At 38.9% G+C, this 26,587-nt stretch overlaps 1 protein-coding gene and 1 pseudogene across 2 annotated transcripts in view; both read right to left on the bottom strand.

Annotated features, from left to right (window-relative positions):
• The window catches only part of KCNQ5 (potassium channel, voltage gated KQT-like subfamily Q, member 5), a 561,810-nt gene that overhangs the window by 185,991 nt on the left and 349,232 nt on the right, over positions 1-26,587 (bottom strand). For both annotated transcript variants that reach the window (XM_011944426.1, XM_011944425.1), the window contains exon 2: positions 11,186-11,276. Coding sequence is in view for 1 of the 2 variants with exons in the window: in XM_011944425.1 (XP_011799815.1) it covers positions 11,186-11,276 (91 nt within the window). In the remaining variant the exon portion in view is untranslated. The remainder of the gene's footprint in view (positions 1-11,185; positions 11,277-26,587) is intronic.
• LOC105513539 lies at positions 20,927-22,364 on the bottom strand (annotated as a pseudogene).

The following is a 26,587-nucleotide window of genomic DNA, read 5'->3' as shown; positions in this document are numbered from 1 at the left end:
TATCTCATATTGCGTTGCTGCCTTTACAAACATAAGATTTAATATCCTCAAATGGATTCTTATCCTTACACTCTGTTATCCGCTTACAACGTTTAATACGAGAAGTTTTAAATGTAAAGACTACTGTCATCTCATTCTATATCAAATCCATACAATTTCATGTGTAAACCTTTCTACTTTGCAAGGACTGGTAAAAGTGCTTGTGGCTGATTTTTCCCTCCCCTGTTAATATTGGTATATAGGAAGTGACAACAATGTCTCTAATTCTTCAATACCATTTATATATATAGTGAATAGTTATATAGCAATTAAAAATGCATGGACTCACACTAAAAAAGAAAACATGTAACAAATTAATTATGTAGCTGTTATTACCTTTTCAAGGGGATACTTCACTTTACAAAAGAATTCCCTATGGATTTTCTTTAAATAGTAAGCTCCACTAGTACATTTAAGATATAATTAGACCTGCCTACATTGAGTTTGTACACAATTCAGGAGCAGAGTCACTGTGCAAGGAAACAATAAACCCGTGTTTACTTTGCTACCTGAAGCATAAGGAGAAAATACGCATATGTAGAAGCTGTCAAACATCTGGATGTTTGGGAAAGCCTGGATAGAGTACTCATCCAGATGCTGAGCACGATCCATTTGTAGTTTGGCATCTTTCTAACACAGCAGGAGGGTACAGGAGCAAATATACTGAGACAGGCTCTATCTTGCTAAAATTGATAGTGGCATTCCTTATACTGGAATTTTAGAAATGATAAACTGCAATAAGAATTTTGCAAATAATATGCATCACTTTCATCAAATGGAGTTTTCTGTTCTCAACATGATGGACAATTTTCACCTAAAAACTTAAAACAAATACTTTAAAATTAATCTGGATGGCAAGAAGTTCTTCAACAGAGAGGAAATGCACTCCAGACAGTATTGTTCTCAAAAAGGTGGGAAATACAGTGCTAAAACCTACAATCTTTGGCTAATGAAATCAAAACAAACCAAACAAAACTTACTGTAATAGTCTCACCTGGAAATAGGAGAACTCATTTCAACAGCATGTTACTCACCCGAGCAAAGTGAACCTGGACTAGAAGATCAACTGTTACACCTGACTATTTACCCCATGAATCCGACTCTTGAATATTTGCAAAACAGAATTTAGAATTCTCAGTACAAAGAACTTCTAGTGGTCTGAATTAATATGCCCATTTGTGATAATTTGGTAAGTGGAACTCTTTATGAAAGCATAACATTCTAAGTAAAAGTGTTGTAAACCTCATTTGGTATATATGGAACAAAAAGAAACCTTCGACATGAGCACTTCATCGGGTGCTGGCAAATGCATTTTGGTAGACTTGTCAGCCTTGAAAGGAGCAAGAGAATGAGAGGCAGCGGGATGCTCTGAAGACAGCCCAGTCTTTTCCTCAGCCAGGCCTAGGCTGGAATCTTGGCTGTTTTACACTTGGTGTGTTATCTTGCACAACTTATTTAGCTATTTGTGAAAATGGGAGGGGATACTTACATTGCCAGTTTTATTTTTCTAATAAGAAACCAATGAGCCTAATAAATGAAGGGTACTTAAAAAATGCTGGCTCCCTTTCATTTTTGATGGAGTCACCAAATATAGGAAATTAACACCAGCTTTTAACCGTCCTTGGAATGTGGACACAAAGTTTCATACATGTTCTTGAGTTCACAAATTTTATCACCAGGGTGATGGCACAGCAAGCAAGTCCATCAGATCTGGAGTTATTCCTGCCCAATGTTACACTCAGTAGATGCAGGCATGGAGAGAAGAGATATAAAGCCACAAGCACTGTCATCAGACGCATTTACTAAAATGCTGCAACAATTGAAATCAGTTTCATTAGTCACCAGAAATAAGTGGCTATTGTGAACACATGCTGCATGCCGAATGTATACCACTGAGTCACTTTTAGAGAACATGTTCATGTAGCAAGCTTACATAATTAACAGTGTTTGATTGTGGTGAGAAAACTCTTACACAGATACTTGTTTTCTATTATAAAATATAATATTTTCTCAAGTGTAGCATTTTCAACTATTCCACAGTTCACTTGTACTTGTGTCCCTATGAGGTCTCCATTATACATGAAGGATCCCGTGATGATCATATTTGCTAGCTTTCCAAGAGTTTTCCTTCTGTTGGGCCCAGTCCTAAGCACGCACTTGAATTTATCTAATTTTCACATCAGCCTTATGAAGTAGGCTATATCATTAACCACCGTTTTTTGAGTTTTAAATTTCATTTAATTTTTTTTAATTTTTAGTTTTATTTTAAGTTCCAGGGTACATGTGCAGGATGTGCAGATTTGTTACATAGGTAAACATGTGTCATGGTGGTTTGCTGCATCTATCAACCCATCACTTAGGTATTAAGCCCAGCGTGTATTAGCTATTTTTCCTAATGCTCATTTAATTTTTAAAAATATTTTTCTCAATTTTTTTTATTGTGGTAAAATATACGTAATATAAAATTTACAGCTTAACCATTTTAAAGTATGGTTCAGTGGTATTAAATACATTCATAATGTTATAGAACCATCACCACCACCCATCTCCATAACTCTTTTCTTCCTGTAATGCTGCAATAACTCACTATTCCCTGATCCCTATAGCCCCTGGCAACAACCGTTCCACTTTGTCTCTATAATTTTTTGACTATTCTAGGTATCTCACTCATATATGTGGAATCATACATTATTTTTCTTTTTGTGGCTGGCTTATTTCACTTGGCATAATATCGCCAACATTAATCCATGTTGAAGCATATGTCAAAATTTCCTTCCTTTAAAGGGTGAATAATTTTTTTTTGTATGTATATACCATATTTTGCTTATCCATTCACTTGTCAGGATACACTTGGGTCTTTTCCACATTCTGGCTATCGTGAATAATGCTGCTATGAACATGGGTGTACACATCTCTTTGAGACCTTGCCATCAATTTTTTTTTGGCACACATCTAGAAGTGGAATTGCTGCATCATATAATTCTATTTTTTATTTTTTTGAGGAAAAAAAGCTGTATTGTTTTCCATAGTGGCTATAGCATTTCACAGTCCCACCAATTGTGAACAAGGGTTCCATTTTCCCACATCCTCACCAACATTTGTTATTTCCTGTTTCTGTGATAGTAGCCATCCTAATGGGTGTGAGGTGGTACTCGGTGTAGTTTTGATTTGTACTTCCCTAATGATTAATAATGTTGAGCATCTTTTCAGGTGCTTTTGGCCATTTGTACCTCTTTTTCTTGAGAAATGTTTATTCAAGTCCTTTGCTCATTTTTGAATCAGGTTGTTTTTGTTGTTGAGTTTCAGAAATTCTCTACATAGTCCAGATATTAACCCCTTAACAGGTATGTTATTTGCAGATATTTTCTTTCAGTCTGTGTGTTGCCTTTTTTCTCTGTTGATACTGTCTTCTGATGCAAAAAAGTTTTAAATTTTTATGAAGTTCAGTTTCTCTATTTTTTTCTTTTGTTGCCTACGCCTTTGGTGTTATGTGCAAGAAATCACTGACAAATCCAATGTCATGAAGCTTTTGCCTTATGTTTTCTTCTAACAATGTTATAGTTTTAGGTCTTTAATGCATTTCAAGATAATTTTTGTGATTTGTCTTAGGTAAGGGTCCAACTTCATTCTTTCACATGTGGATATCTAATATTTCCATCATCATTTGTTGAAAAGACTGCCCTTTCCCCACTGAATGATCAAAAATCATTTGACCATATATGTGTGGATTTATTTCCGGACTTTCTATTCTATTCCATGGGTCTAAATGTTGGTCTTTATGCCTATATATAACGTAAAATTTACAGCTTAACCATTGTAAAGTATAGTTCAGTGTATTAAATACATTCATAATGTTATAGGAGACTACCTCATGATTGATTACTGTAGCTTAAATACATTCATAATGTTATAGGAAACTACCTCATGATTAATTACTGTAGCTTTGTAGTAGTAAGTTTTAAAATAAAAAATTACGAGTCCTTCAGCTTTGTTCTTTATTTTCAAAATACTTTTGGCAATTTGGGGTCCCTTAAAATTCTGTATAAATTCTAGGATGGGTTTTTCTATTTCCGCAAACAACATCATTGGGATTTTGATAGGAATTGCATTGAATCTGTAGATGACTTTGGACATGTTAACAATATTAAGTTCTCAAAACTATGGACATGGAATGTGTTTCCATTTATTTATGTCTTATTAATTTATTTCAGTACTGTTATTATAGTTTTCATTGTATAAGTTCTTTGTCTCTTTGGTTAAGTTAATTCCTAAGTATATTTTGATATTATTATTATAAATGGAATTGTTTTCATAGTTTCCTTTCTAAATTCTTCGTTGTTGGTAAAATGTAACTTATTTTTGTATATTGATTTTGCATCCTGTTACTTTGTTGAATTTATTTATTATTTCTTACAGTTTTTTTTTTTAATCTTTAGGGGTTCCTACATATAAGAGCACATCATCTGTATACAGGGATAATTTTACTTACTTTTTCAATTGGGATGCCTTTTGTTTCTTTTATTTAATAGTTGCCTAATTGCTGTAGCTAGCAATTAGTACAGTCGTCTAGTACTTTGTTGAATAGACCCAGCAAAAGCAGACATCTCTGCCTTCTTCCTGATCTTAGAGGAAAAGTTTTAGTCTTTCATCTTTATGGTGTGATGTTGGCTGTGGGTTTTTCATATGTGGCTTTTGTCATGTTGAGGTAGTTTTCCTCTATTCCTAGTTTGTGGAGTTTTTTTTTTTTTTTTTAATCATAGAAGGGCACTGAATTTTTTTCAAATGTTTTTTCTGGCATAATTGAGATAATTAGGGGGCTTTTTCCCTTCATTCTGTTAATGTGGCCTATATCATTGATCAATTTTTGTCTGTTGATCATTCTTTCATTGAAGGACTAAATCTCCTTTGGCCAAGATGTATAATCCTCTTAATATGCTGCTAAATACACTAGCATTTTGTTGATGATTTTTACACTAATGTTCATAAGAAATAATGGTCTATAGTTTTCTTTTTCTTGTGTCTTTGGCATCAAAGTAATGCCTCATAGAATTAGTTAGGAAGTGTTGCTTCTTCTTTATTTTTTTGGAACAGTTTCAGAAGGATTGCTATTAGTTCTTTAAATGTTTGTTAGAATTCACTAGTGAAGCCATCAGATCCTGGGCTTCTTTGTTGTTGTTGAAAGATTTTTGATTACTGATTCAATCTCCTTACTACTTATAGCTCTATTCCGTTTCTATTTCTTTGTGATTTAGTCTTGGTAGGTTTTGTGTTTCCACAAATTTGTCCATTTCATCTAGATTTCCAATGTGTTGTCATACAATTGTTCATAGTACTCTCTTATGGTCCTTTTCATTTCTGTAGAATCAGTAGCAATGTTCCCATTTTCATTTCTGATTCTATTAATTCGAGTATCCTTTTTTCTTAGTTCATCTATATAAAGGCTTGTTTGTTTTGTCAGCCTTTACTAACAGCCAACTTTTGGTTTCATTGATTTTCTTCATGGTTTTTCTAGTCTTTATTTCATTTATCCATGTTTATTGTTTCCTTTGTTCTGGCTAGCTTGGGTCTAGTGTATTCATTTTTTAGCTCCTTAAGTTGTAAAATGAAGTTGCTGTCTTGAGATATTTGTTTTTTTTTTAATGTAAGCATTTATAGCTATCCATTTTAATCTTAGCACAACTTTCACTGTGTCCCATAAGTTTTGGCAGGTTGTGTTTTGTTTTCATTAATTTCTAAGACTTATTTTTTGACCCACTGGTTGTTTAAAAGTATGCTGTTTAGGCTGGGTATGGTGGCTCACACCTGTAATCCCAGTACTTTGGGAGGCTGAGGTGGGTGGATCACTTGAGGTCAGGAGTTCAAGACCAGCCTGGCTAATATGGTGAAACCCTGCTTCTACTAAAAATGAAAAAAATTAGCAGGGACTGATGGTGTGTGCCTATAGTCCCAGCTACTCAGGAGGCTGAGAGGCAGGAGAATCTCTTGAACCGAGGAGGTAGAGGTTGCAATGAGCCAAGATCCCACCACTGTACTCCAGCCTGGGTGACAAAGTGAGACTCTGCCTCAAGGAAAAAAAAAAAAAAAAAAGCATGCTGTTTAATTTTTGAATATTCCAGTTTTATTTCTGTTATTGATATTTAACTTCATCCCATTGTGGTTGGAAAAAATACTTCATGTGGTATCCATCTTTTAAAGTCATTGAGACTTAACATGGGGCTAACATAATGTCCTGTGCTGGAAAATGTCCTTGTGTGCTTGAGAAGAATGTTTATGGTATTGTTATTGGGTACAGTGTTCTGTATAGTCTGTTAGACCTAGTTGGTTTATTGTGTTAAGTCTTCTGTTTTCTTACTTATCTTCTGTTTGGTTGTTCTATCCATTATCGAGAGTGGGGTATTGAAGCCTTCAACTATTATTGTAGAACTATCTATTTCTCCCTTTAATTTTGTCAGTTTTTGCTTCATGTATTTTATGACCTGTTATTAGGTACATAAATGTTTATAATTATTACATCTTCTTGGTGTATTAAATCTTTTATTAATATAATGCCCTTCTTTATCTCATAACTTTTTTGATTTAAAGTCTATTTTGTATGATATTAGTATAGCCACTTCTGCTCTCTTTTGTTTACTATTTGCATAAAATATCTTTTCCACCCTTTTACTGTCAATGCATTTGTGTCTTTGAATCTAAAGTAAGTCTCTTGTACTAAGCATATACATAGTTGAATCATGTATTTTTATCCATTCTGCCAATCACTGGTTTTTATTAGAAACGTTTATCCACTTACATTTAAATTAGTTACTGATAAGGAGAGGCTTTCATCATTTGGCTATATATACTATATATACTATAACTATATATAACTATATATATAGTATATATACTATATATACAAAACTATATACAAAGTTTTGTATATACTTTATAGCTTTTTTTTGTTTCTCATTTCCTGCATTGCTACCCTCTTTTGTATTTAGTTCATTTTTTTCATAGTGAAATGTTTGAATTCCTTTCTCATTTCTCCTTGTGTGTATTCTACAGCTATTTTCTTTGTGGTTGCCATGGGAATTAAATTAACACCCTAAAGTTATAACACTCTAATTTGAATTTATACCAGTTTAACTTTAATGGCATAGAAAAACACTGTTCCTTTACATCTCTAGCCCTACTCCTTTCCGTTATTAATGTCAAATAATTACATCTTTACACACTGTATTCCAAAAAAGGAAAAAAGAAAAATGAAGGATGTGGGGAGGACCCTTTTAATCCCCTGGAAGTCACTTCTGCTGGTGGGGGGTGGGGGGGGCGCTGACAGCAATGGGTGAAGGTGCAGCAACAATGGCTGCCACATTTTTTGTCTGCTCCTCCATGATCAGAAGCAGCAATTAGTGATCCAAGGTCAGCTTTCTGATATTTGGAGGACAGGGTTCTTTTTGCCCATCCTGGCTCGTATAAGCTGTGTTCAGGTCCCTCCTGGAACATGTGCACAGCTGCCTGCAATGGGCCTGGGTGTAGGGGATGGGTAGCTATCACTGTGCTAAGAGCTGAAATGGACCGAAATTAACTGCAATTTTACCATCTAAGCCTTCCTCTGAAAGTTGCAAACATTCCATAGATTCCAGAGTTCCATCCACTGAATTACATCAAATTCTGCCAGTGCAGTTGTTGTTTAGGTGGGGAGACAGAATCCTGGTGCTTCCTACTCTGTCTTTCTTCTAGAATCCTACTATTCACTTTTAACAGATAAGAAAACTAAGGCACAGTGGAGTGATTTTCCAAACCACACAGCTAAAACGGGACACGAGTGAAATTTGAATTCATGGAGCCTGACTACAGTCTGTATCACATTCTTAAGTCTATATGCTACTGCTTCTATGGAGAGAAATAAGGAACCTGGTTGTATAGCCTGAAACCTCAGTTCCCACAACTGAAAAGAATAAATGAGCAAATTAACACAGGTATTCATTTGGCTTTTAACCAAGGCAAGTTTGCGAAGTTACAAGTTTACAAGAGTGTTGGCAGTGCCATTCTGGATGGAAATGAGGGGAGACTTCCCTTTTGGATGTGGAATGGACAGCTAAAGTCTTTATGGGGGCCCTAGGAGGCAAGCAAGACATGTCTAAAGAGATGGCCTACATCTAATACGCTGGTGGCCTCAAGGGAACAATTAGGTGGAAAAGAGTGAGTGTCAAAGAGGGTTCTGTCTACGAGTCAGGTTTCCCTGTTGTGTGCTCCCTGTCACAAGTGTGAGTGCCTTTTACTTGCACAGAAATAGAATTTTAGGGAATATCTGAACATATTTTAAAATGTTAAAAAACCCAAAAGGGACAGAAGTTATGAAAAAATACACAATTCTGATACAGGATTTATACATAGCTCTAAATGTACACCTCTGGTGTTGTCTTTATACATCAACAGTATACACAAAAAGTGTACAGATGTGGATTTATTGTATATTTTTGCAAACATTTTATTTTATTCATTTTTGAGATGGAGTCTTGCTCTGTTGCCCAGGCTGGAGTGCAGTGGCGCAATCCTCGCTCACTGTAACCTCTGCCTCCTGGGTTTAAGCTATTCTCTTGCCTCGACCTCGCAAGTAGCTGGGATTACAGGTGTGTGCCACCACACTCAGATACTTTTTGTATTTTTTAGTAGAGATGGGCTTTCACTGTGTTGGCCAGGCTGGTATCAAACTCTTGACCTCAAGTGATCTGCCTGTCTTGGTCTCCCAAAGTGTTGGGATTACATGCGTGAGGCACTGTGCCTGGTCTTGCAAACATTTTAAAAGCCATTCCTTTTTACTACTTGAATAATAACCATTTTTCTTCCTTTGGATGGTAATTCCTTCAATATATCTCATCTTGGGAACTTTACTGCTAATCAGAATTGTGTTCTATGAGTTCTGTGACTTTGAAATCATAGTAACTGTCACAAAAATACATGTTAAAAGGTAATAAATAAGAGATTCCTTAAATTATTAGGATTTGTCATCTTAATGATTGACTTTTCCCAGTTTTCTACAAGTGATTGAACTTTTGTAATATACTATGTTAACTCATTGTGAAAAATAATGAAAATATTAATGCTTTCCTAATTTACTAATTGCTAGCTAAAGAAAAAGTAAAATAAAGACCGTATTTGAATTTTTTTGTCCAAATAAAAAGATTTTGGAGAAAACATTGGTGAAGAATATTGTTGGTAAATCTTAGCTCTGCAATGCAGTCTGCATATTTCTAGGTAGGTTTTGAGAATATACTTTGACAATGTATTGCTATAGCACAAAGATAGTAGGATTAACAAACCCTGTCCCTACAGAAAGCCTTGTTGCAATAGGTTTCTGCGAGTATCTATCTGTAGCACTAACCACTTGTTCAAAACAAAGGCCTCATCTGCATAGAGGAACTCATTTCTACCTTGCTAAATCTGAAAGCATTCAAGACTGACATCTACATTTTTATTTTCTACTAAATGCACTCTACTTACTAAACTCTGATCTATTCACTATTCAACAGGTTTTAAAAGTCAAGATACTAATCAGTTTTAGACTTTGAAATTACATGGGTTTCTTTGGACTATTTAGAAATTCATTAGCAATGACAGAATTTATATTTCAGAGGTTTGGAGGATATAAATCTAGCATTTTGGATTTTTGACCTGGCTCTGAAAGAAATCTTTTCATGAGATTCCTAATGATTGATTTATTCCTAATATTGGTCATGCAGTAGATCGTTTTTTGTTTTCAAGTTTAAAAATCAGATTTATATTTTCAGTCTAAAATTCCTGGTTGAGGTTCTATATGTGGACCTAAAAGCCAGCTATACCTTAGCCCCTGGGCTCAGATCATTTGTTGTTATGAAAAGGGTGGACGAGGTTAAAACCCTACTTTCTACCCAAAGGGAAAGCTTGCAAATGGAACAGATCTCTGATGTGCTCTTTGGTCTATCTGTTCTCTACGTTGGGCTTTGAAACAGTAACCTTAACGTGAGCAATATGCTGCTGGAGCACAATTTGTATGCAAATGAATTGAGAGAGATTCATTACAGATTCAAAATGAGTTATCCCTGATATTGCACTGAAAGACTTGATGATGTCTTAGCAACCTTAAGTACAAACTAGCCATCTGAAAGCAAAGGTAGGAAAAGCATCTGCCCTTCTCTCAGGTTATATGAGTTGAAATCTTTCAGTTTCTGCCTTCATGGTAGTAACAATTTTTTCATATTCAATATTTATTGCTGTAACACAACCAATCTCTGCTTATTAGGGCACATAAACCATCTTACCATTTTTCTCCCCCTGCTTCTGTATACCCCTAGGCTCTACAGAAACAGTCAGCTGTTCCAGTTTGTAGTTCATTCAAATAGCTCTAAGACTGTCAAATCTGATACTTTTGGACAAAGTGAGTGGGTTAAAATAGTTGAAAATGAACCAAACTTTCAATCAGATGTGATTTGACTGTACAGTGCTATAGTTTAGTTGTAATAGAAAGTATGAGAGCTTAAAAGGCTCAGAATAATTCTGATAAAATTATCTTGGGGTCTTTTTCCATTTTAAAGTGAATTGAGCAATTCTGTGTGCTTGAGGATTGACAGCATAATGGGAACAGAGCAAACTGCAGAATTTATCACCAGGTAACTGCATTAGCAGCAAAATTCACAATGCAGTCTGTTGGTTGAAAAGAGCATGAAGGAGCCTTCTATTTTCTTATGAGGTGCCATATGTTCATAGTTCTTGGCCAATTATATTTAGCTACTGACGAATTACAGTTATTGGAAAATGCTCTCTACTCTATAGTCTTTCACAATGTAATGAGAGGTCTTATAGATAGTGACTCTTCTTATATAATTTGTTTATTAGCATAGATAAACATACTCAAAACTGCTTTCTAACATTGCCTTCTATTTATGATATATCTATAACACCACATATTGCTGTGTAATAGCAATCCTGAACATTTCTATGTATTTCTAAGGATTGACTACATGTTAAGTTGGTGGACAAATGTTTCAGTAATCTTTGAAACTTTTATATTTCACAGTAACTCTTTTTTAGATAGAATTTTTTTGTAGGATAAGATGCATAGTACAAATGTTATAGGCAGTTCTTATATAACATTCAGGTACGTTCTTGTTCATGTTTCACTTACCAGGATCAAGAGGCAACTTGAGGCCAGTTTTGTGTGCTCAGGGATGGTAGAAAACACTGACAAAATCAAGCAACCAAAGACGAGGAGAAAACTGTAAAACAACAAAAAAGAGAAATCTGATAAGAACCTTGCTTTATTATCACAGACTTAATTTCTTGCTTCAAATGAATAAAGCACCAGGCCCATTAAATTAGCACACATTAAGGCATAAAAACTCTGGAAGGGACTAGCCATTTTGGATATTAAAATACAGTATGATATACAGTGTAAATGGGGCTCCTCTGCAACTTTATTGATGAAAAAAAGGTTGTGTTTGTGAGTTTGTGTGTGGCATGCTGCATTTAAATGTTAACATCTAAGAGTTTGTGAATTTCCCATACAACTTCCTTCCCAAACAACGATCCTGAGAGAGGCCCAGAAAGTATGTTTTTGCTCTCCTATCTGGGGAACACACGCCACAGTCACTCTTCTTTTAAAGGAGCAGAGTCTGTCCCCTGTTTGGCAACTTTGCTAAACTATCAAGGGTCCTCATTGGTTGGTACTGAGCCACCAGCTCATTTTCAGGGTCTGATATTGCTCATGGATTCTCATTTGCTATTCCTTTATGTTATTAATAACAAGATCATATATTAATAAACAGAATAGAAAAGGAAGTGAATGATTTCCTCTGCTATCCATGCACTTTCCATTTCCTTTTTAGTCAAACTGCTGGATAAATGACTTCTTAGCTCTGTCTATTCATATATAAGGATAAGGAACAGAAGTCAGGATCAGGCATTGTCTACCGATTAATCTACAGACATTTTTATTCCTATAAATGTGTAACTTCTAGGATCAAGGTGGGAGCTGAGTTTCCAAGGAAAATGTCTACTAAAAGGGAAGGCTCTGTTTCAAAGTTGAAGTTACTTATTTGAAAGGCAGGATTAAAAAACAAAAAACCTGAGCTACTTGCTCTAGGCTATATTTTTTACTTTTGTTCATCTCTGGGAAATTCATACAGTAAGCTGTCTTAAAATACCAAGTTTCTATGCTCCTCTGGATGATGGTGAAGTTAGTCCCTGACTCCTCCTTGCTTCCCCTGAAAAGTCTTGCAAGACTTACTACCATACTTGATTGGAAGTTCCCAAAGGTCAGGGTTTGGGCAGTATAGCCAGAGTTGGTTAATTATGCCTACAGGACAAATCTGGCTCCTAATGCCTGTTTGTGTAAATAAAGTTTTATCAGCACACAGTCACACTGATTCATTTATGTATTGTCTATGACTGCTTTCATGCTATGATTGCAGAACTGAGTAGTTACAACAAGGACAGTAAGGCCCACAGAAATGTTTGTTGACCCCACCTCATCTATTCCTTGTTTCCTTATATTTATCTCAACATGTTTTCTATGCTGATAATAATGACTAACATTCATAGAGTGGTTCCTATAAGCTGGACAATGTGCTAAGCCCCCTTTAAATGCATTCTCCTCATTCTCCTTATATTATCCATTATCTCTACGTTATCCCCAGAAATCTATGGGATAAAAAATATTATAATCCCCATTTTCCAGATATGAAAACTGAGAATTAACATTTGTAGCTCATCTAAGGTTGTGTAGCAGAAAGAGAATCTAAGCACTGTGTAGTCTAAGCCTCTACACAGTGCTGCTGAATAAGCATCAGAGATAATGGGTGGTAACATTCTCAGCTCAGGCAGATACTTCTCTATCTCCTCAAACTGAGGGGGAAGGGGTTGCCATTCTAAACGGAAGAAGTCTCCAAGAGGAAAGAGTCTGCTAGTGGAAAAAACCTGGTGTGTGATGTTAATGATTCATCATGCTTTTTTATTTCTCATTTTTGTTTTTTTAGAAATAGAGTCTTTCTCTGTTGACCAGGCTAGAGTGCAGTGGTGCATTCATAGCTCATTGTAACTTTAACCTTGAACTCCTAGAGTTCAAGCCATCCTCCCACCTCAGCCTTCTGAGTAGCTGGGACTATAGGCACAGGCCAGCAGGCCTGGCTAATTTTTAAAAAAATTTTTTGTAGGGACAGGGTCTCACCATGTTACTCAGGCTAGTCTTGAACTCCTGGTCTCAAGGGATCCTCCCATCTCAGCCTCCCAAAGTGTGTCTGGCATCATCCTACTTTTGATTCATGCATCTAATGATTCAGGATACTGTGGATTATGTTTTAAGTTGGTCCTAATGGACTAAAATTTGTAAACTAGTTGTCAAAATCCAGTGCACCTACCTGACCCCCAAGCTACAAATGAGAAAGTGAAATACAAGGATTGCTAAGGTAGTTGGGAGCATGATGTGGCATCAGATGACAGTGAGAGATGTTCTCCTCTGGCGAGTAGCCATTATCTGGATATTCCCTCCCCTTCCCCACTAAGTCCAGGTTTACCAGAAAACACTTGGAAAACGAGCAGGAGATTATTTAATCATTAAGATATTTTCCTCCTTTGAGAGCATCTCAGTGACAGTTTTATAATCTCTATGTCTGTGTTCAAAACACACCTTATTGCTAGTTCCTTCTTCATTAATATTTGAATCCTAGAAGGAGGGTACAAAATGTGAAAGGCAGCAAGTCAGAAAACGAATGAGGCAAATTATTTGCTCTCTGTTTCATGGAACAAGAATTATCAAAGTTTGCAGAACAGGGTGAAACAGGTGGCTGAACTGGGAGTCTGGAGCCAAGTGGAGGAGAGGCTTATAGAGCACAGTCTGCATTTAGTTCAGTAGAAAATGGGGAGCCATTGAAGATTTCTGGACAGGATAAAAGGGTCATCAGAGTTGCCTTCTGGGAAAATTAAGTTGGCAGCAGAGTGTATAGAATGGATCTGAGTCGTGAGAGGCAGGAACAAGGGTAACAGTGAATCCAGGTTAGGCTGTAAATGAACGTAGTAGAAATGAGAATGGAATAAAGAGGGAGACTGAAGGGATGCTGTAAATTGAGGAGTAGAGTCAGGGAAGTGGATGTGGTGGCTGGAAAGTCTGAGATGACCATACAAGTTAGGAGAAGAAAAGTCAAAGTCAGAGGAGAAACTGGTTTTGGGGAGAAGAGGATAAATCCAGTTGTAGACATCCAAGCGGAAATGTGGATTTAAATCTCAGGTGCAAATTCTAGCTGGAGATATGGAAGTATTTTTCCCCCTCCAGAAGAAGTAAATGTATGGAATATGTTATCCTGACAGTGCAGACAAAGCATATAAAGTTTTGGTAAATAAGCATGGAGGATATTCTAGAACTACTTCTTTCATTTGGCAAATGACATCATGGAGAACAATGAACACATTCTGCTCTGAATTAGCTCTTGGTATCATTGCCAGAGGCAGACTTTCTGGCTGGAGAAAACCCTGAACTGACACAGAGTGACCCCTCTAAGGTGACAGTGTTCAGATGTTGGGCTCATTGGCAGTGACATAGTGGAGTTTGTGTGTGGTTCAGCTGATGCCATTGCTTCTGAGGATCCCGTGCAGGCTGATGACTGACCATGACCCCAGTGCACCTCTCCAGTGGTTGAATACAAGTAGAAGCAGAGGCAAGAGTCACTGGGATCAGACTATCCTAATATGGAGTCCATGGTCCTCCAGGGGATCTGTGTGTAAAATTTAGGGAGTTGTGAACATAGGGGGGAAAAATTATGTGTTTATCTTTCACTAACCACGACAATAGATCATGATGGTATTAGCAGTACTTGTGACTTTGTTGCTCACGAAAATTACAGATTTTAAAATCCCATTTTATAGTTGTAGATGAAACCATAATTGTTTCATCTTGCATATTGATTTTGCTCATCATTTCAAGATTATGTAGCGATTAGCCCCACTGCTAGGGATTGTTTTTAATGAAGAAGCATATGCATTGCCATATTGCAAATTTGTGTAATGTTTTAATAATAGATTTCAACATATTTTTTCCTTTTGTAGTCACATGTATTTGAGGAATGGTTCATCGTTTCCACAAGATTGCTGAAGTGCCCATGACACACACAAAAATTAAGACATCTGTAATTGAGAATTGGTAAGGTGGGGCTGGAAGAGGGACCATTTTTGCACCTGTCAGCTTTATGATCAGTTTAAAAAATACGAATGTTTTTCCATGTGTACATTAATCCCGACGTATCAAAAGATGAATATTCCTTCAAAATTAGTCTGGAACAGCTATTGGCCTTTATTTTGCCTGAAACAGTCATTTATATTTTGTTTCTGAGGAAATTCATTTTGACCTAGATCTTTTATCCAAAACTTTTTATTTGGAAGGCACTGATTATTGTAAGAGAAAAAGAAGGAAATTTATGAAAAATTTAAATATTACCAGCTCAAAGGACTCTATGTTTACTCAAGAAAACTATCATCAGCATTTCTTGTGGGTTAATTAAGAATCAGTTTGTCAGATTTAATTTGACAAAAAGCTTGACTTGGGAATCTCATGGGTGCTTGTATAACAGATGATGTCCAGCTTCCAGAACTAGTGCATCAAGCACAGATTCATTTAGCAAGAATGAAAATGATGTGAAAATAAAACATTCAGAAAAGTTCTGCTGAATGAACCACAGCAAGTTACCCTATTGTCATTCACACAAATGCACAATCCCCAGGCACTCACAAACAGTTGTGAATGATGCAATGAAGAAAGGAGAAATGGAGCTGAGGTTTAAAGTAGACATCTCCCTGAACTTAGCGTGATACAACAGGCAAATCAACAGAGTAGGCTTTGCTGATTGAAGCAACCACACGTTTCCACCTAGAAGGTGCTCTCTGCAAGCATTTTGGCAGACTATAAGCATTCCATGGCATAATGGCCCATGTAAGTTAGTTATACTTATTAAGAAAGTTTTGAGGGAGGGGAGATCTTACATTTTTTTTTTTTTCGGTTTTTGAGATGGAGTCTCACTCTGTCGCCCAGACTGGAGTGCAGTGGCATGATCTCAGCTCACTGCAAGCTCCGCCTCCCGGGTTCATGCCATTCTCCTGCCTCAGCCTCCCGAGTAGCTGGGACTACAGGCGCCCGCCACCACACCCGGCTAATTTTTTGTATTTTTAGTAAAGATGAGGTTTCACCGTGTTAGCCAGGATGGTCTCGATCTCCTGACCTCGTGATCTGCCCGCCTCGGCCTCCCAAAGTGCTAGGATTACAGGCATGAGCCACTGCGCTTGGCCCTTAAATGTTTTAAATGGAATGGAACCATGGGATTAAAATAAAAGATGCTAAGAGGAAGAAGATATAGAATATTTTAAGAAAACAATTCTTCAGAAATAACTTCCAAAGGAAATTCAACCCTGCTTCTGACTTTTCATAAATTTTAAAGTACTGCTTTGATGAAGTATGCTCTTCAGTGCATTTGACAGGGGACCTTGAGACCGTTTCATGAATTATGATGACTGCAGTGTACATGCTGACATTAGAGACTATAGCTGACCCAGCACAGCACTTTGCCTGGAGGACAGGCCACCTAATGAAATCAAAACTTCATCAGCAGAGGAAAGTACTAGAGTCATTTATTTCTTCCGGCATCCTAAATTTACCTTTCTTTCTAAATTTGGTACTTTGCAAAATATCCTTTATGCATAATGTTTCCACAAGAGAAGTGCATTTGGCACCCGAGATCTACTCAGAGCACACCCCAGCTTCCATTGCAAAGCAGCAAAAATTAAATATGACATTTTTGGTATCTTTAGTGGTGACTTGGAATACTTGATTAGAATGCTGCACAATTTTCCTTTTAAAGTGTAATGAACCTTAAATATTAACAAAGACCCTAATCAATAAATACTGTCACTGAAATCTGTGAATTTTTTTTTTTTTTTTGAGACAGAGTCTTGCTCTGTCACCCAGGCTGGAGTGCAGTGGTGCCATCTCGGCTCACTGCAAGCTCCGCCCCCGGGGTTCACGCCATTCTCCTGCCTCAGCCTCCCGAGTAGTTGGGACTACAGGCGCCCCCCACCACGCCTGGCTAATTTGTTTTGTTTTGTTTTGTTTTGCTTTGTATTTTTAGTAGAGACAGGGTTTCTCCACGTTAGCCAGGATGGTCTCGATCTCCTGACCTTGTGATCCGCCTGCCTCTGCCTCCCAAAGTGCTGGGATTACAGGCGTGAGCCACCGTGCCCGGCCTGTGAAGTTTTAAAAATAGTGTCATCAGCGAACAGTTTTTAAAGAATGAAATGTTGCATTTTACATGTGGGTTGTTAAGAGGAAATTGAAGGATATGGGAAAGCATGGTTTCTGCTTGCTTAGAGTGTTTCTTTAGAGGACTATGGCTAGTGTAAGCAAGCTAGGAGATGGTAACAGAACCCATAAACAGTTCAAGAGATTTCCCTCAGAGCACTTGGTGGACTCTGCGTAGACAGAGATGGAGCATGCCTTCTCACCCCAGGATCAGAGAATTTGTGTGGCCAGAAGGATTTCTGATTCAGTCTCCCTTTGAGGACAGGGATTATTTTTGAAACATCACTGATAGACACTTGTGCAGTCTCTCTCTAAACCCCTCCAGCAATCAGGCCCCTCCCATCATTTTACGGCGGCATAGCCCTGTTGCAGACAGCTCTACTGTTGGAAAACGATTTTCTCCTGAGTTCGTTCTCCTTGTCTGGGACCTTTACTCCTTGGTCAGATTCTGGACCACAGAGGACGTGTGCGCCTTCCTCCCTAAGAGAGTTCTTCAGATGTTTGAGGCTGGTTTTATCATGACTTCCCTGTTGGTCTTCAGATTCAGTATACCAAGCCCAGTTTGCTGTCTACTTTACATACGAAATTATGTCCTGATGTGTCATTCTCCTTGTCACTGTTCTTTACGTTTGCCCAGTTTGTTACCGTATTCCTCAAAGTGGGACTCAGACTCATTCTCATTCTTCAGTGTAAGCAAAAGAATTGGCATTTAATCACCAACAGTAAATATCTGCATTTTCCATTCTTGCGGGGGAATACAGATTCAAACTTGATACTGCCCAGCTACAGCAAAAGTTTGGTTTCAAAAAAGACTGTCTCAAGGATATGCAATCACTTGTTTTCTTGTACTTTTCTTACCACACCACGGGGCCTGGAGCAAAGCTGACCACTGGCAATCTGTGTACTTGGACCCTACTACTTTGGTCCCTAAAGGAATTGCTTTAACTAAACTGTATTGGATTTTCTGCTATTTCCTTCAGAAGGAGTAAAAAACATTTAACCAGCTTACTGTACTTTAAGAATTTCTCCATATTTCACATTGTATTTGCTCAATGAGGCATCCTGTGAGAAATTTCTCTCAGGATTTTACTGCAAGAAAAATCTATTAACATGTTGCTTCTGGCAAAGAGGATGAAGTTTTAGGTTTTGGAGACTGTGATCTTTTAGCATATTTGTTTCCTTGCCAGGAGGCTCAAAGGTGAATTTGGGACCCACATTACAAATAGTAATAGTGTCCCAGATCCTTCTGGCATACATTTTTATGGGTTAACTTCATTTCCAATTTCTTTGCACTGTTCTATCATTATCTTACTTTCGCTGTATTATACTGTATTATATCAATCACAAATATTTACAGACATTGTACCAGGAACTGGGAACTCAGGCATAGTCTGCATCCTAACCAGGACTTTCAGTTAAATGGGAAGACAAACCTTTGCTTATTTTTATCCACTTATACTACATATATTATGTAAGCAGCCACAGATGTTTTCTGCACATTACAAGGTATTCAGAATATATTTGACCAAATAACAAAAGCCATAAAGATGTGTTTTTGTCTATTACTACTCTTTCTTTGAAATGGGAGTATTCAATCTAAAGCTGCATTCTTTTTAAAGAACTAAATGACACCATTGATTCAGATTGAACTTAAATGAAAATGAGTAGATTTTGCTCACTTGGATTTCTGGAAAGCCTTTATATTTGGTACATTTACATATTACTATGGTAATCTTGATTCTTTTATTCCTCGCATGAACTACCCACTCCCTAAACAAGAACCTCCTAATGTCCTACCCTTATCTTTCAGATTTCTTTACAAACACCATGTCTTGACTTTGGAGCCCCCCCATCAGGTACCTCTTCTCCCAAGACTATTTTCATCCTACTTGAATTTCTCTTTCTTTCCCTCAGAGATATTATAAAGCACTTATCAGTACTTTGCTGAACTCAAGACATTATCTACTCTATTGTCCTGATGTAGCAATCTGGTTAACCTATCAAGATAAGAAATAAGCATTATGTAATGTAATTTTTTTGCTCTTAATGAATTTATGTTATTTTCTAGTAATGATGGCTGTTCTTTCCTTTTTTTTTGAGAGAGAGAGTTTCGCTCTTGTTGCCTAGGCTGGAGTGCAATAGCACAATCTCAGCTCACTGCAACCTCCGCCTCCCAGGTTCAAGCGATTCTCCTGCCTCAGCCTCCCAAGTAGCTGGGACTCCAGGCATGTACCACCATGACTGGCTAATTTTGTATTTTTAGTAGAGACGGGGCTTCACCATGTTGGTCAGTCTGGTCTTGAACTCCCGACCTGAAGTGATCCATCCGCCTCGGCCTCCCAAAGTGCTGGGATTACAAGCATGAGTCACTGTGCCTGGCCCTCAAGTTTATTATAAATCATTTGCTTAATATTCTATCTATAATATTTCTAGGAATTCTTATTGAGCTTATCAATATACAAAGCCCAGGGCCTCCTATTTTACTCCTTTTTGACACTCAGGATATTTTTCTCTCGCTGGTCATTTGTCATTCATTACATTTTTTCAAGATTTATTAAAATTTATCATACCCCTGAACCTAAAGTAAAAGCTAAAATATGATGAGAAATTATTAATGAAAGTTCTGCAGTTTCATCTTCAAATACTTTGATGCCTTATGATACACATCTAGATGCAAAAATATGAACTCATTAATCGCCAACAATTTTCTGATCTCATATTTTCATTGTTTCTCTTAATCATATTTTTAAAAATCCCTTTTAGTGTTAAAGAAGAAAATCATGCTTTTTTTCCCCAAGTTTTATTTTAGATAGAGGGGGTACATGTACAGATCTATTACATGGGTATATTACACTCTGGTAGTCATCACAGTACCCAGTAGGTAGTTTTTTGAACCATGCCCCTCTCCTTCCCCTCCCCTTTAGTAGTCAGCAGTGTCTGTTATTCTCATGTTTATGACCATGGGTACTCAACATTTAGCATCCACTTATAAGTGAGAACATCTGGTATTTGTTTTTTTTGTTCCTGTACTAATTTGCTTAGGATTTTGGCCTCCCGTTCCATCCATGTTGGGACAAAGGACATGATTTCATTCTTTTGTTTGTTTGTTTGTTTTTAGTGGTTGGGTGATCCCAGGGAATTTTATTACTTTATCCCAGAATCTCAGTTGCCTCATCTATAAGTTGGGGATAATAATGGCACCCATTTCATAATTATGAAGATTAAATACATTAAGGAAAACACTACTATGTGCCTAGCACCTGCTAAACACTCAACAAAGGTTATCTGTACACACTGATGTCTCAAACAGGGACGGAATGTTTAACACAGAAAACAGGAGGTTTTAGCCACTCACTTGTTCTCCTGGCTCCCGAAACATGAGCTGCCTCTCCCCAATTCATCCAAGCCCATAAAGATAGTTGTCCTTGTCCTTAGTCTCCACAGGTGTTCAGTGTGAGCCAACTGCCAGATGGCTTTCATCAGCACAACTGAATAACCCACTTATGCCTAGTGTTCCATTATTGGAACGCTAAGTTTATGGGAATTATTTATATCCTACTGCTCAAGGTCATCACCAAGATCTGATTTTTCACACAAAAAATTTGTAACCTCCAGCATAAATGGGATAATCAAAGCAATTGTGGCAGTTTTGAGAGGACAAAACTCTAGAGTTTAATCTTCCAGCTTGACTAACTTGGAAGCGTTCCTGTGAATATAAAAGATCTTGTTGGGGGCGGTGGAGAAGCTGAGATTGGCTCCGCGGCTGTACTTCCAGCTCAAGGCCAGGTCATAGTCCCGCTGCAGGTTCTGCTGCAGGCTGTCGGCCGCCTTCTAGCTGAGGGCCATGTTAGGCCTTGCAATCATGCTGGGGGGTGTGGAGAGGGGTGGCAGCTGAATGAAGGGGACAGGTTTTTGAAGCCACCCGTAAGTTTGAGAAACTTCAGTTTCTGTTCTTCGTTCTCAAAATCAGCAGTATCCCACTGACCTAACTGGGTTCCCCTCCACTTCCTGGTTTCAGAAGCTTCCGTCTTGCCTGACTCGCCATCTATCTCTCCTTGCAAGGCCTTTCGCCTCACCTGGTCTATGTGCGCCTCGTCCATGTTGCCTTTCTTTTCCAACACCACCTCTAAGTCCGTGTCTGTTTCCTCCTTCCAAGGATCTCTTGCTACTCCACTCTCTTTCCTCTTCTTTTTCTTCCTTTTCAGAGCTGGCTCCTCAATGATTGGCTGCTCTACCTTCTTGGACTTCATCTTTTTCTTTGCGGGGGCCTTAGGGCCATTTCCTATGGGGATGGATGTATTCCGGATCCTCAACTTTGGCTTCTTTTTACTTCCTTTCCTAGGGCTGCTCTCCATGGACCTGGAAGGCTTGGAGTGGCCTGGGAGGGCATCTCCCTCCTGGTGGATTTTTTTTTCTTCTTCTTCACCTTCCCACTGTGTTCCCTGGGGCTCTTCTGCTTCTGTTATCTGCCCCAAGGTTGCCTGTTCCTCACCCTTCTTCCCCACTGAGCAGGTGTCGGCAGCATCCCCAGCCTCGCAGAATCAAGGATCCTGGACTGAGGGGTCCTGGGCCCCCTTTGTTTCCTTCTTGTGGTTTTTGAGCTTCTTGCCAACTGTGGTTTCCTCTTCACCCTGTCTGAGGTCTGGGGAGGTTTTCACGCCAGAGGCATGGAACATGGCTGGAGGTGACTTCTTCTTTTTCTTTTCCCCAGGGAGGAACTCCAAGCGACCAAGCACCTGCTTCCTGGGGCTGGGTGACTTCTCTGGCCATCTGGCACGCAGCGTGTCAAGTTCTACGTGCTCCTCGCAAAGGGTGCTGACACACTTCTTTTTCTTCACTAGAGACATCTCAGGTACCTTCCCATGGACCACACTTTTAGAGGGGGATGTGGCTCTTACAGGAGAAACATTGGCAAAGTAATCATCATTGTTTAAAATTGAGTATTGAGTCTCTGGTTCTTTGACCACTTTCTTCTTTTTCTCTCTGGGAGCCCAGGGCCCACGTATCCTTTGTGTGTCTTGGTGATCATTCTGATGGGCCAAACTTCCCCACCTCCACGTGACAGCCTGCTCCACTGTGACCTCAATTTCATTCTTTTTTATGGCTGTGTAGCATTCCATGGTATATGTGTTCCACATTTTCCTTCTTTCTTTTCTTTTTCTTTTGAGATGGAGTCTCGTACTGTCACCTTGGCTGGAGTGCAATGGTGCGATCTCGGCTCACTGCAACCTCTGCCTGCCAGGTTCAACTGATTATCCTGCCTCAGCCTCCCGCTAGGATTACAGGCGCCCATCATCGGGCCCAGCTAATATTTTGTATTTTTAGTAGAGATGGGGTTTCACCACGTTGGCCAGGCTGGTCTCGAACTCCTGATCTTGTGATTCACCTGCCTTGGCCTCCCAGAGTGCTGGGATTACAGGCATGAGCCACTGTACCTGACCTCCACATTTTCTTTATCCGATCCACCACTGATGGGCAGCTAGTTGACTCCATATTTTTGCTGTTGTGAATAGTGTAGCAATGAACATAGGAGTACATGTGTCTTTTTGGTGTAATGATCTATTTTCTTTTGGGTATATACCCAGTAATGGTATTGCTGGGTCAAATGGTAGCTCTCTGTTTTAAGTTCTTTAAGAAATCTCTAAACTGCTTTCTGCAGTAGCTGAACTAATTTACCTTCCCACTAACAGTATATGAGTGGTCCCTTTTCTCCACAGCCTCACCAGCATCTGTTGTTTTCTGACTTTTTAATACTAGCTGTTCTGACCAGTGTGAGATGAAATATCATTGTGGTTCTCATTTGCATTCTGTGGTGGAAAATCAGGCTTTTTGATGGAAAATTAGGAATAGGTTAGGATTTTAATAGCTCTAATCTCTTGGTGTTAATGTAACAATACTGACCATCAACAAATAGGATTATTTCTTCTCTATTCCTGTAATTTTAAAAAGTCCTTTTTGGGGACAGGGGAATGTTGTGGTTTATCTGGCTTTCAGCTCATTTAAATTACTCTTGATGACTGTGGTTTTTTAAGTTGTTAAAAATATGCTGTTAGTTACATGTCTTCCATTTTCTCAATATTTAAAAACACAGAGTAAAAATTCTGAGTTCTTTGGAGAATTTCTGTGTGAACAAGACTGGTTTATTCCTATGTTCTTTCTTGCTTCTTTTTTTTTGGTGCATGTGTCACAACGTATTGCTCTGTTGCCCACACTAGTGTACAGTGGCCAGATCATATAGCTCACTGCAGCCTTGAACATCTGGGCTCATGCAATCCTTCTGCTTCAGCCTCCCAAGTATCTAGGACCACAGGCACATGCCACCATGCCCGGTTAATTTAGACAAACATTTTTGTAGCGACGGAGTCTCACTATGTTGCCCAGGCTGGTCTAACTATTGATCTAATGTGATCTTCCTGCATTGGCCTCCCAAAGTGCTGGTATTACAGGTGTGAGCCACTGTGCCTGACTTCTTGCTCTTCTTACAGGCCTTCTCTGGGGCTTCAAATTTCTTGTTTTTACTGTTATTAAAAAAAATTGTTGGGATTGGTTCCAAGATGGACAGATAGCAATAGCTCTGGTCTGCAGCTCCCAGTGTGATCAACACAGAAGATGGGTGATTTCTGCATTTCCAACTGAGGTACTTGGTTCATCTCATTGGGACTGGTTGGACAGTGGGTGCAACCCATGGAGGGCGAGCTGAAGCAGGACAGGGCATCGCCTCACCCAGGAAGCACAAGGGGTTGGGAGATTTCCATTTACTAGCCAAGGGAAGCCATGACAGACTGTATCTGGAAAATCAGGACACTGCCTCCCAAATACTGGGCTTTTCCAATGATCTTAGCAAACAGCACACCAGGAGAGTGTATCCCGTGCCTGGCTTGGTGGGTCCCACACCCATGGAGCCTTGCTCACTGCTGGCACAGCAGTCCAAGATCAAACTGTGAGGCAGCAGCCTGGCTCGGGGAGGGGCATCCACTATTGCCGAGCCTTGAGTAGGTAAACGAAGTGGCCAGGAAGCTCGAACTGGGTGAAGCCCACCACAGCTCAACAAGGCCTGCCTGCCTCTGTCGACTCAACCTCTGGGAGCAGGACATTGCTGAACAAAGGCAACAGAAACCTCTGCAGACTTAAACGTCCTTGTCTGACCACTCTGAAGAGAGCAGTGGTTTTCCCAGCATGGTGTTTGAGATCTGAGAATGGACACACTTGCCTCCTCAAGTGTTTCCCTGACCCCCATGTAGCCTAACTGGGAGACACCTCCTAGTGGGGGCTGACTGACACCTCATACAGCCAGACGCCCCTCTGGGATGAAGCTTCCAGAGGAAGGATCGGCAGCAATATTTGCTATTCTGCAATATTGCTGTTCTGCAGCCTCTGCTGGTGATACCCAGGAAAACAGGGTCTGAAGTGGACCTCCAGCAAAATCCAATAGACCTGCCCCTGAGGGACCTGACTGTTAGAAGGAAAACTAAAAAACAGAAAGGAATAGCATCAACATCAACAAAAAGGACATCCATACCAAAACCCCATCTGTAGATCACCATCATCAAAGACCAAAAGTAGATAAAACCACAAAGATGGGGAGAAACCAGAGCAGAAAAGCTGAAAATTCTAAAAAGCAGAGCGCCTCTTCTCCTCCAAAGGATTGCAGCTCCTCACCAGCAGTGGAACAAAGCTGGATGGAGATGACTTTGACGAGTTGGCAGAAGTAGGCTTCAGAAGGTCAGTAATAAGAGACTTCTCTGAGCTAAAGGAGGATGTTCAAACCCATGGCAAGCAACCTAAAAACTTTGAATAAAGGTTAGATGAATGGCTAACTAGAATAAACAGTGTAGAGAAGACTTAAATGACCTGATGGAGCTGAAAACCTTGGCACGAGAACTACCTGAGGTATGCACAAGCTTCAACAGTCTGTTTGATCAAGTGGAAGAAAGGGTATCAGTGATTGAAGATCAAATTAATGAAATGAAGCGAGAAGAGAAGTTTAGAGACAAAAGAGTAAAAATAAATGAACAAAGCCTCCAAGAAATGTGGGACTATGTGAAAAGACAAAATCTGTATTTGATTGGTGTACCTGAAAGTGACAGGGAGAATGGAACCAAGTTGGAAAACACTCTTCAGGATATTATCCAGGAGAACTTCCCCAACCTAGCAAGACAGGCCAACATTCAAATTCAGGAAATACAGAGAACACCACAAAGATACTCCTTGAGAAGAACAACCCCAAGACACATAATGTCAAATTCACCAAGGTTGAAATGAAGGAAAAAATATTAAGGGAAGTCAGAGAGAAAGGTTGGGTTACCCACAAAGGGAAGCCCATCAGACTAACAGCGGATCTCTCGGCAGAAACTCTACAAGCCAGAAGAGAGTGGGGCAGATATTCAACATTCTTAAAGAAAATAATTTTCAACCCAGAATTTCATATCCAGCCAAAGTAAGCTTCATAAGTGAAGGAGAAATAAAATCCTTTACAGATAAGCAAATACTGAGAGATTTTGTCACCACCAGGCCTGCCTTACAAGAGCTCCTGAAGGAAGCACTAAACATGGAAAGGAACAACTGGTACCAGCCACTGCAAAAACATGTCAAATTGTAAAGACCATCGATGCTAGGAAGAAACTGCACCAACTAATGGGCAAAATAATCAACTAACATCATAATGACAGGATCAAATTCACACATAAAATATTAACCTTAAATGTAAATGGGCTAAATGCCCCAATTAAAAGACACAGACTGGCAAATTGGATAAAGAGTCAAGACCCATCAGTGTGTTGTATTCAGGAGACCCATCTCAGGTGCAGAGAAATACATAGGCTCAAAATAAAGGGATGGAGGAAGATCTACCAAGCAAATGGAAAGCAGAAAAAATAAAGCCGGGGTTGCATTCCTAGTCTCTGATAAGACAGACTTTAAACCAACAAAGATCAAAAGAGACAAAGAAGGCCATTACATAATGGTAAAGGGATCAATTCAACAAGAAGAGCTAATCATCCTAAATATATATGCGCCCAATACAGGAGCACCCAGATTCATAAAGCAAGTCCTTAGAGACCTACAAAGAGACTTAGACTCCTACACAATAATAATGGGAGACTTTAACACCCCACTGTCAATATTAGACAGATCGACGAGACAGAAGGTTAACAAGAATATCCAGGACTTGAACTCAGCTCTGCACCAAGCAGACCTAATAGACATTTACAGAACTCTCCACCCCAAATCAACAGAATATACATTCTTCTCAGC

The sequence above is a fragment of the Colobus angolensis genome, unplaced genomic scaffold (genome assembly GCF_000951035.1).
Source record: "Colobus angolensis palliatus isolate OR3802 unplaced genomic scaffold, Cang.pa_1.0 Scaffold231, whole genome shotgun sequence".
Lineage (NCBI taxonomy): Eukaryota > Metazoa > Chordata > Mammalia > Primates > Cercopithecidae > Colobus > Colobus angolensis.
Note: the sequence above shows the minus strand (reverse complement) of the source record. Positions and strands in the feature narration are given on the sequence as shown.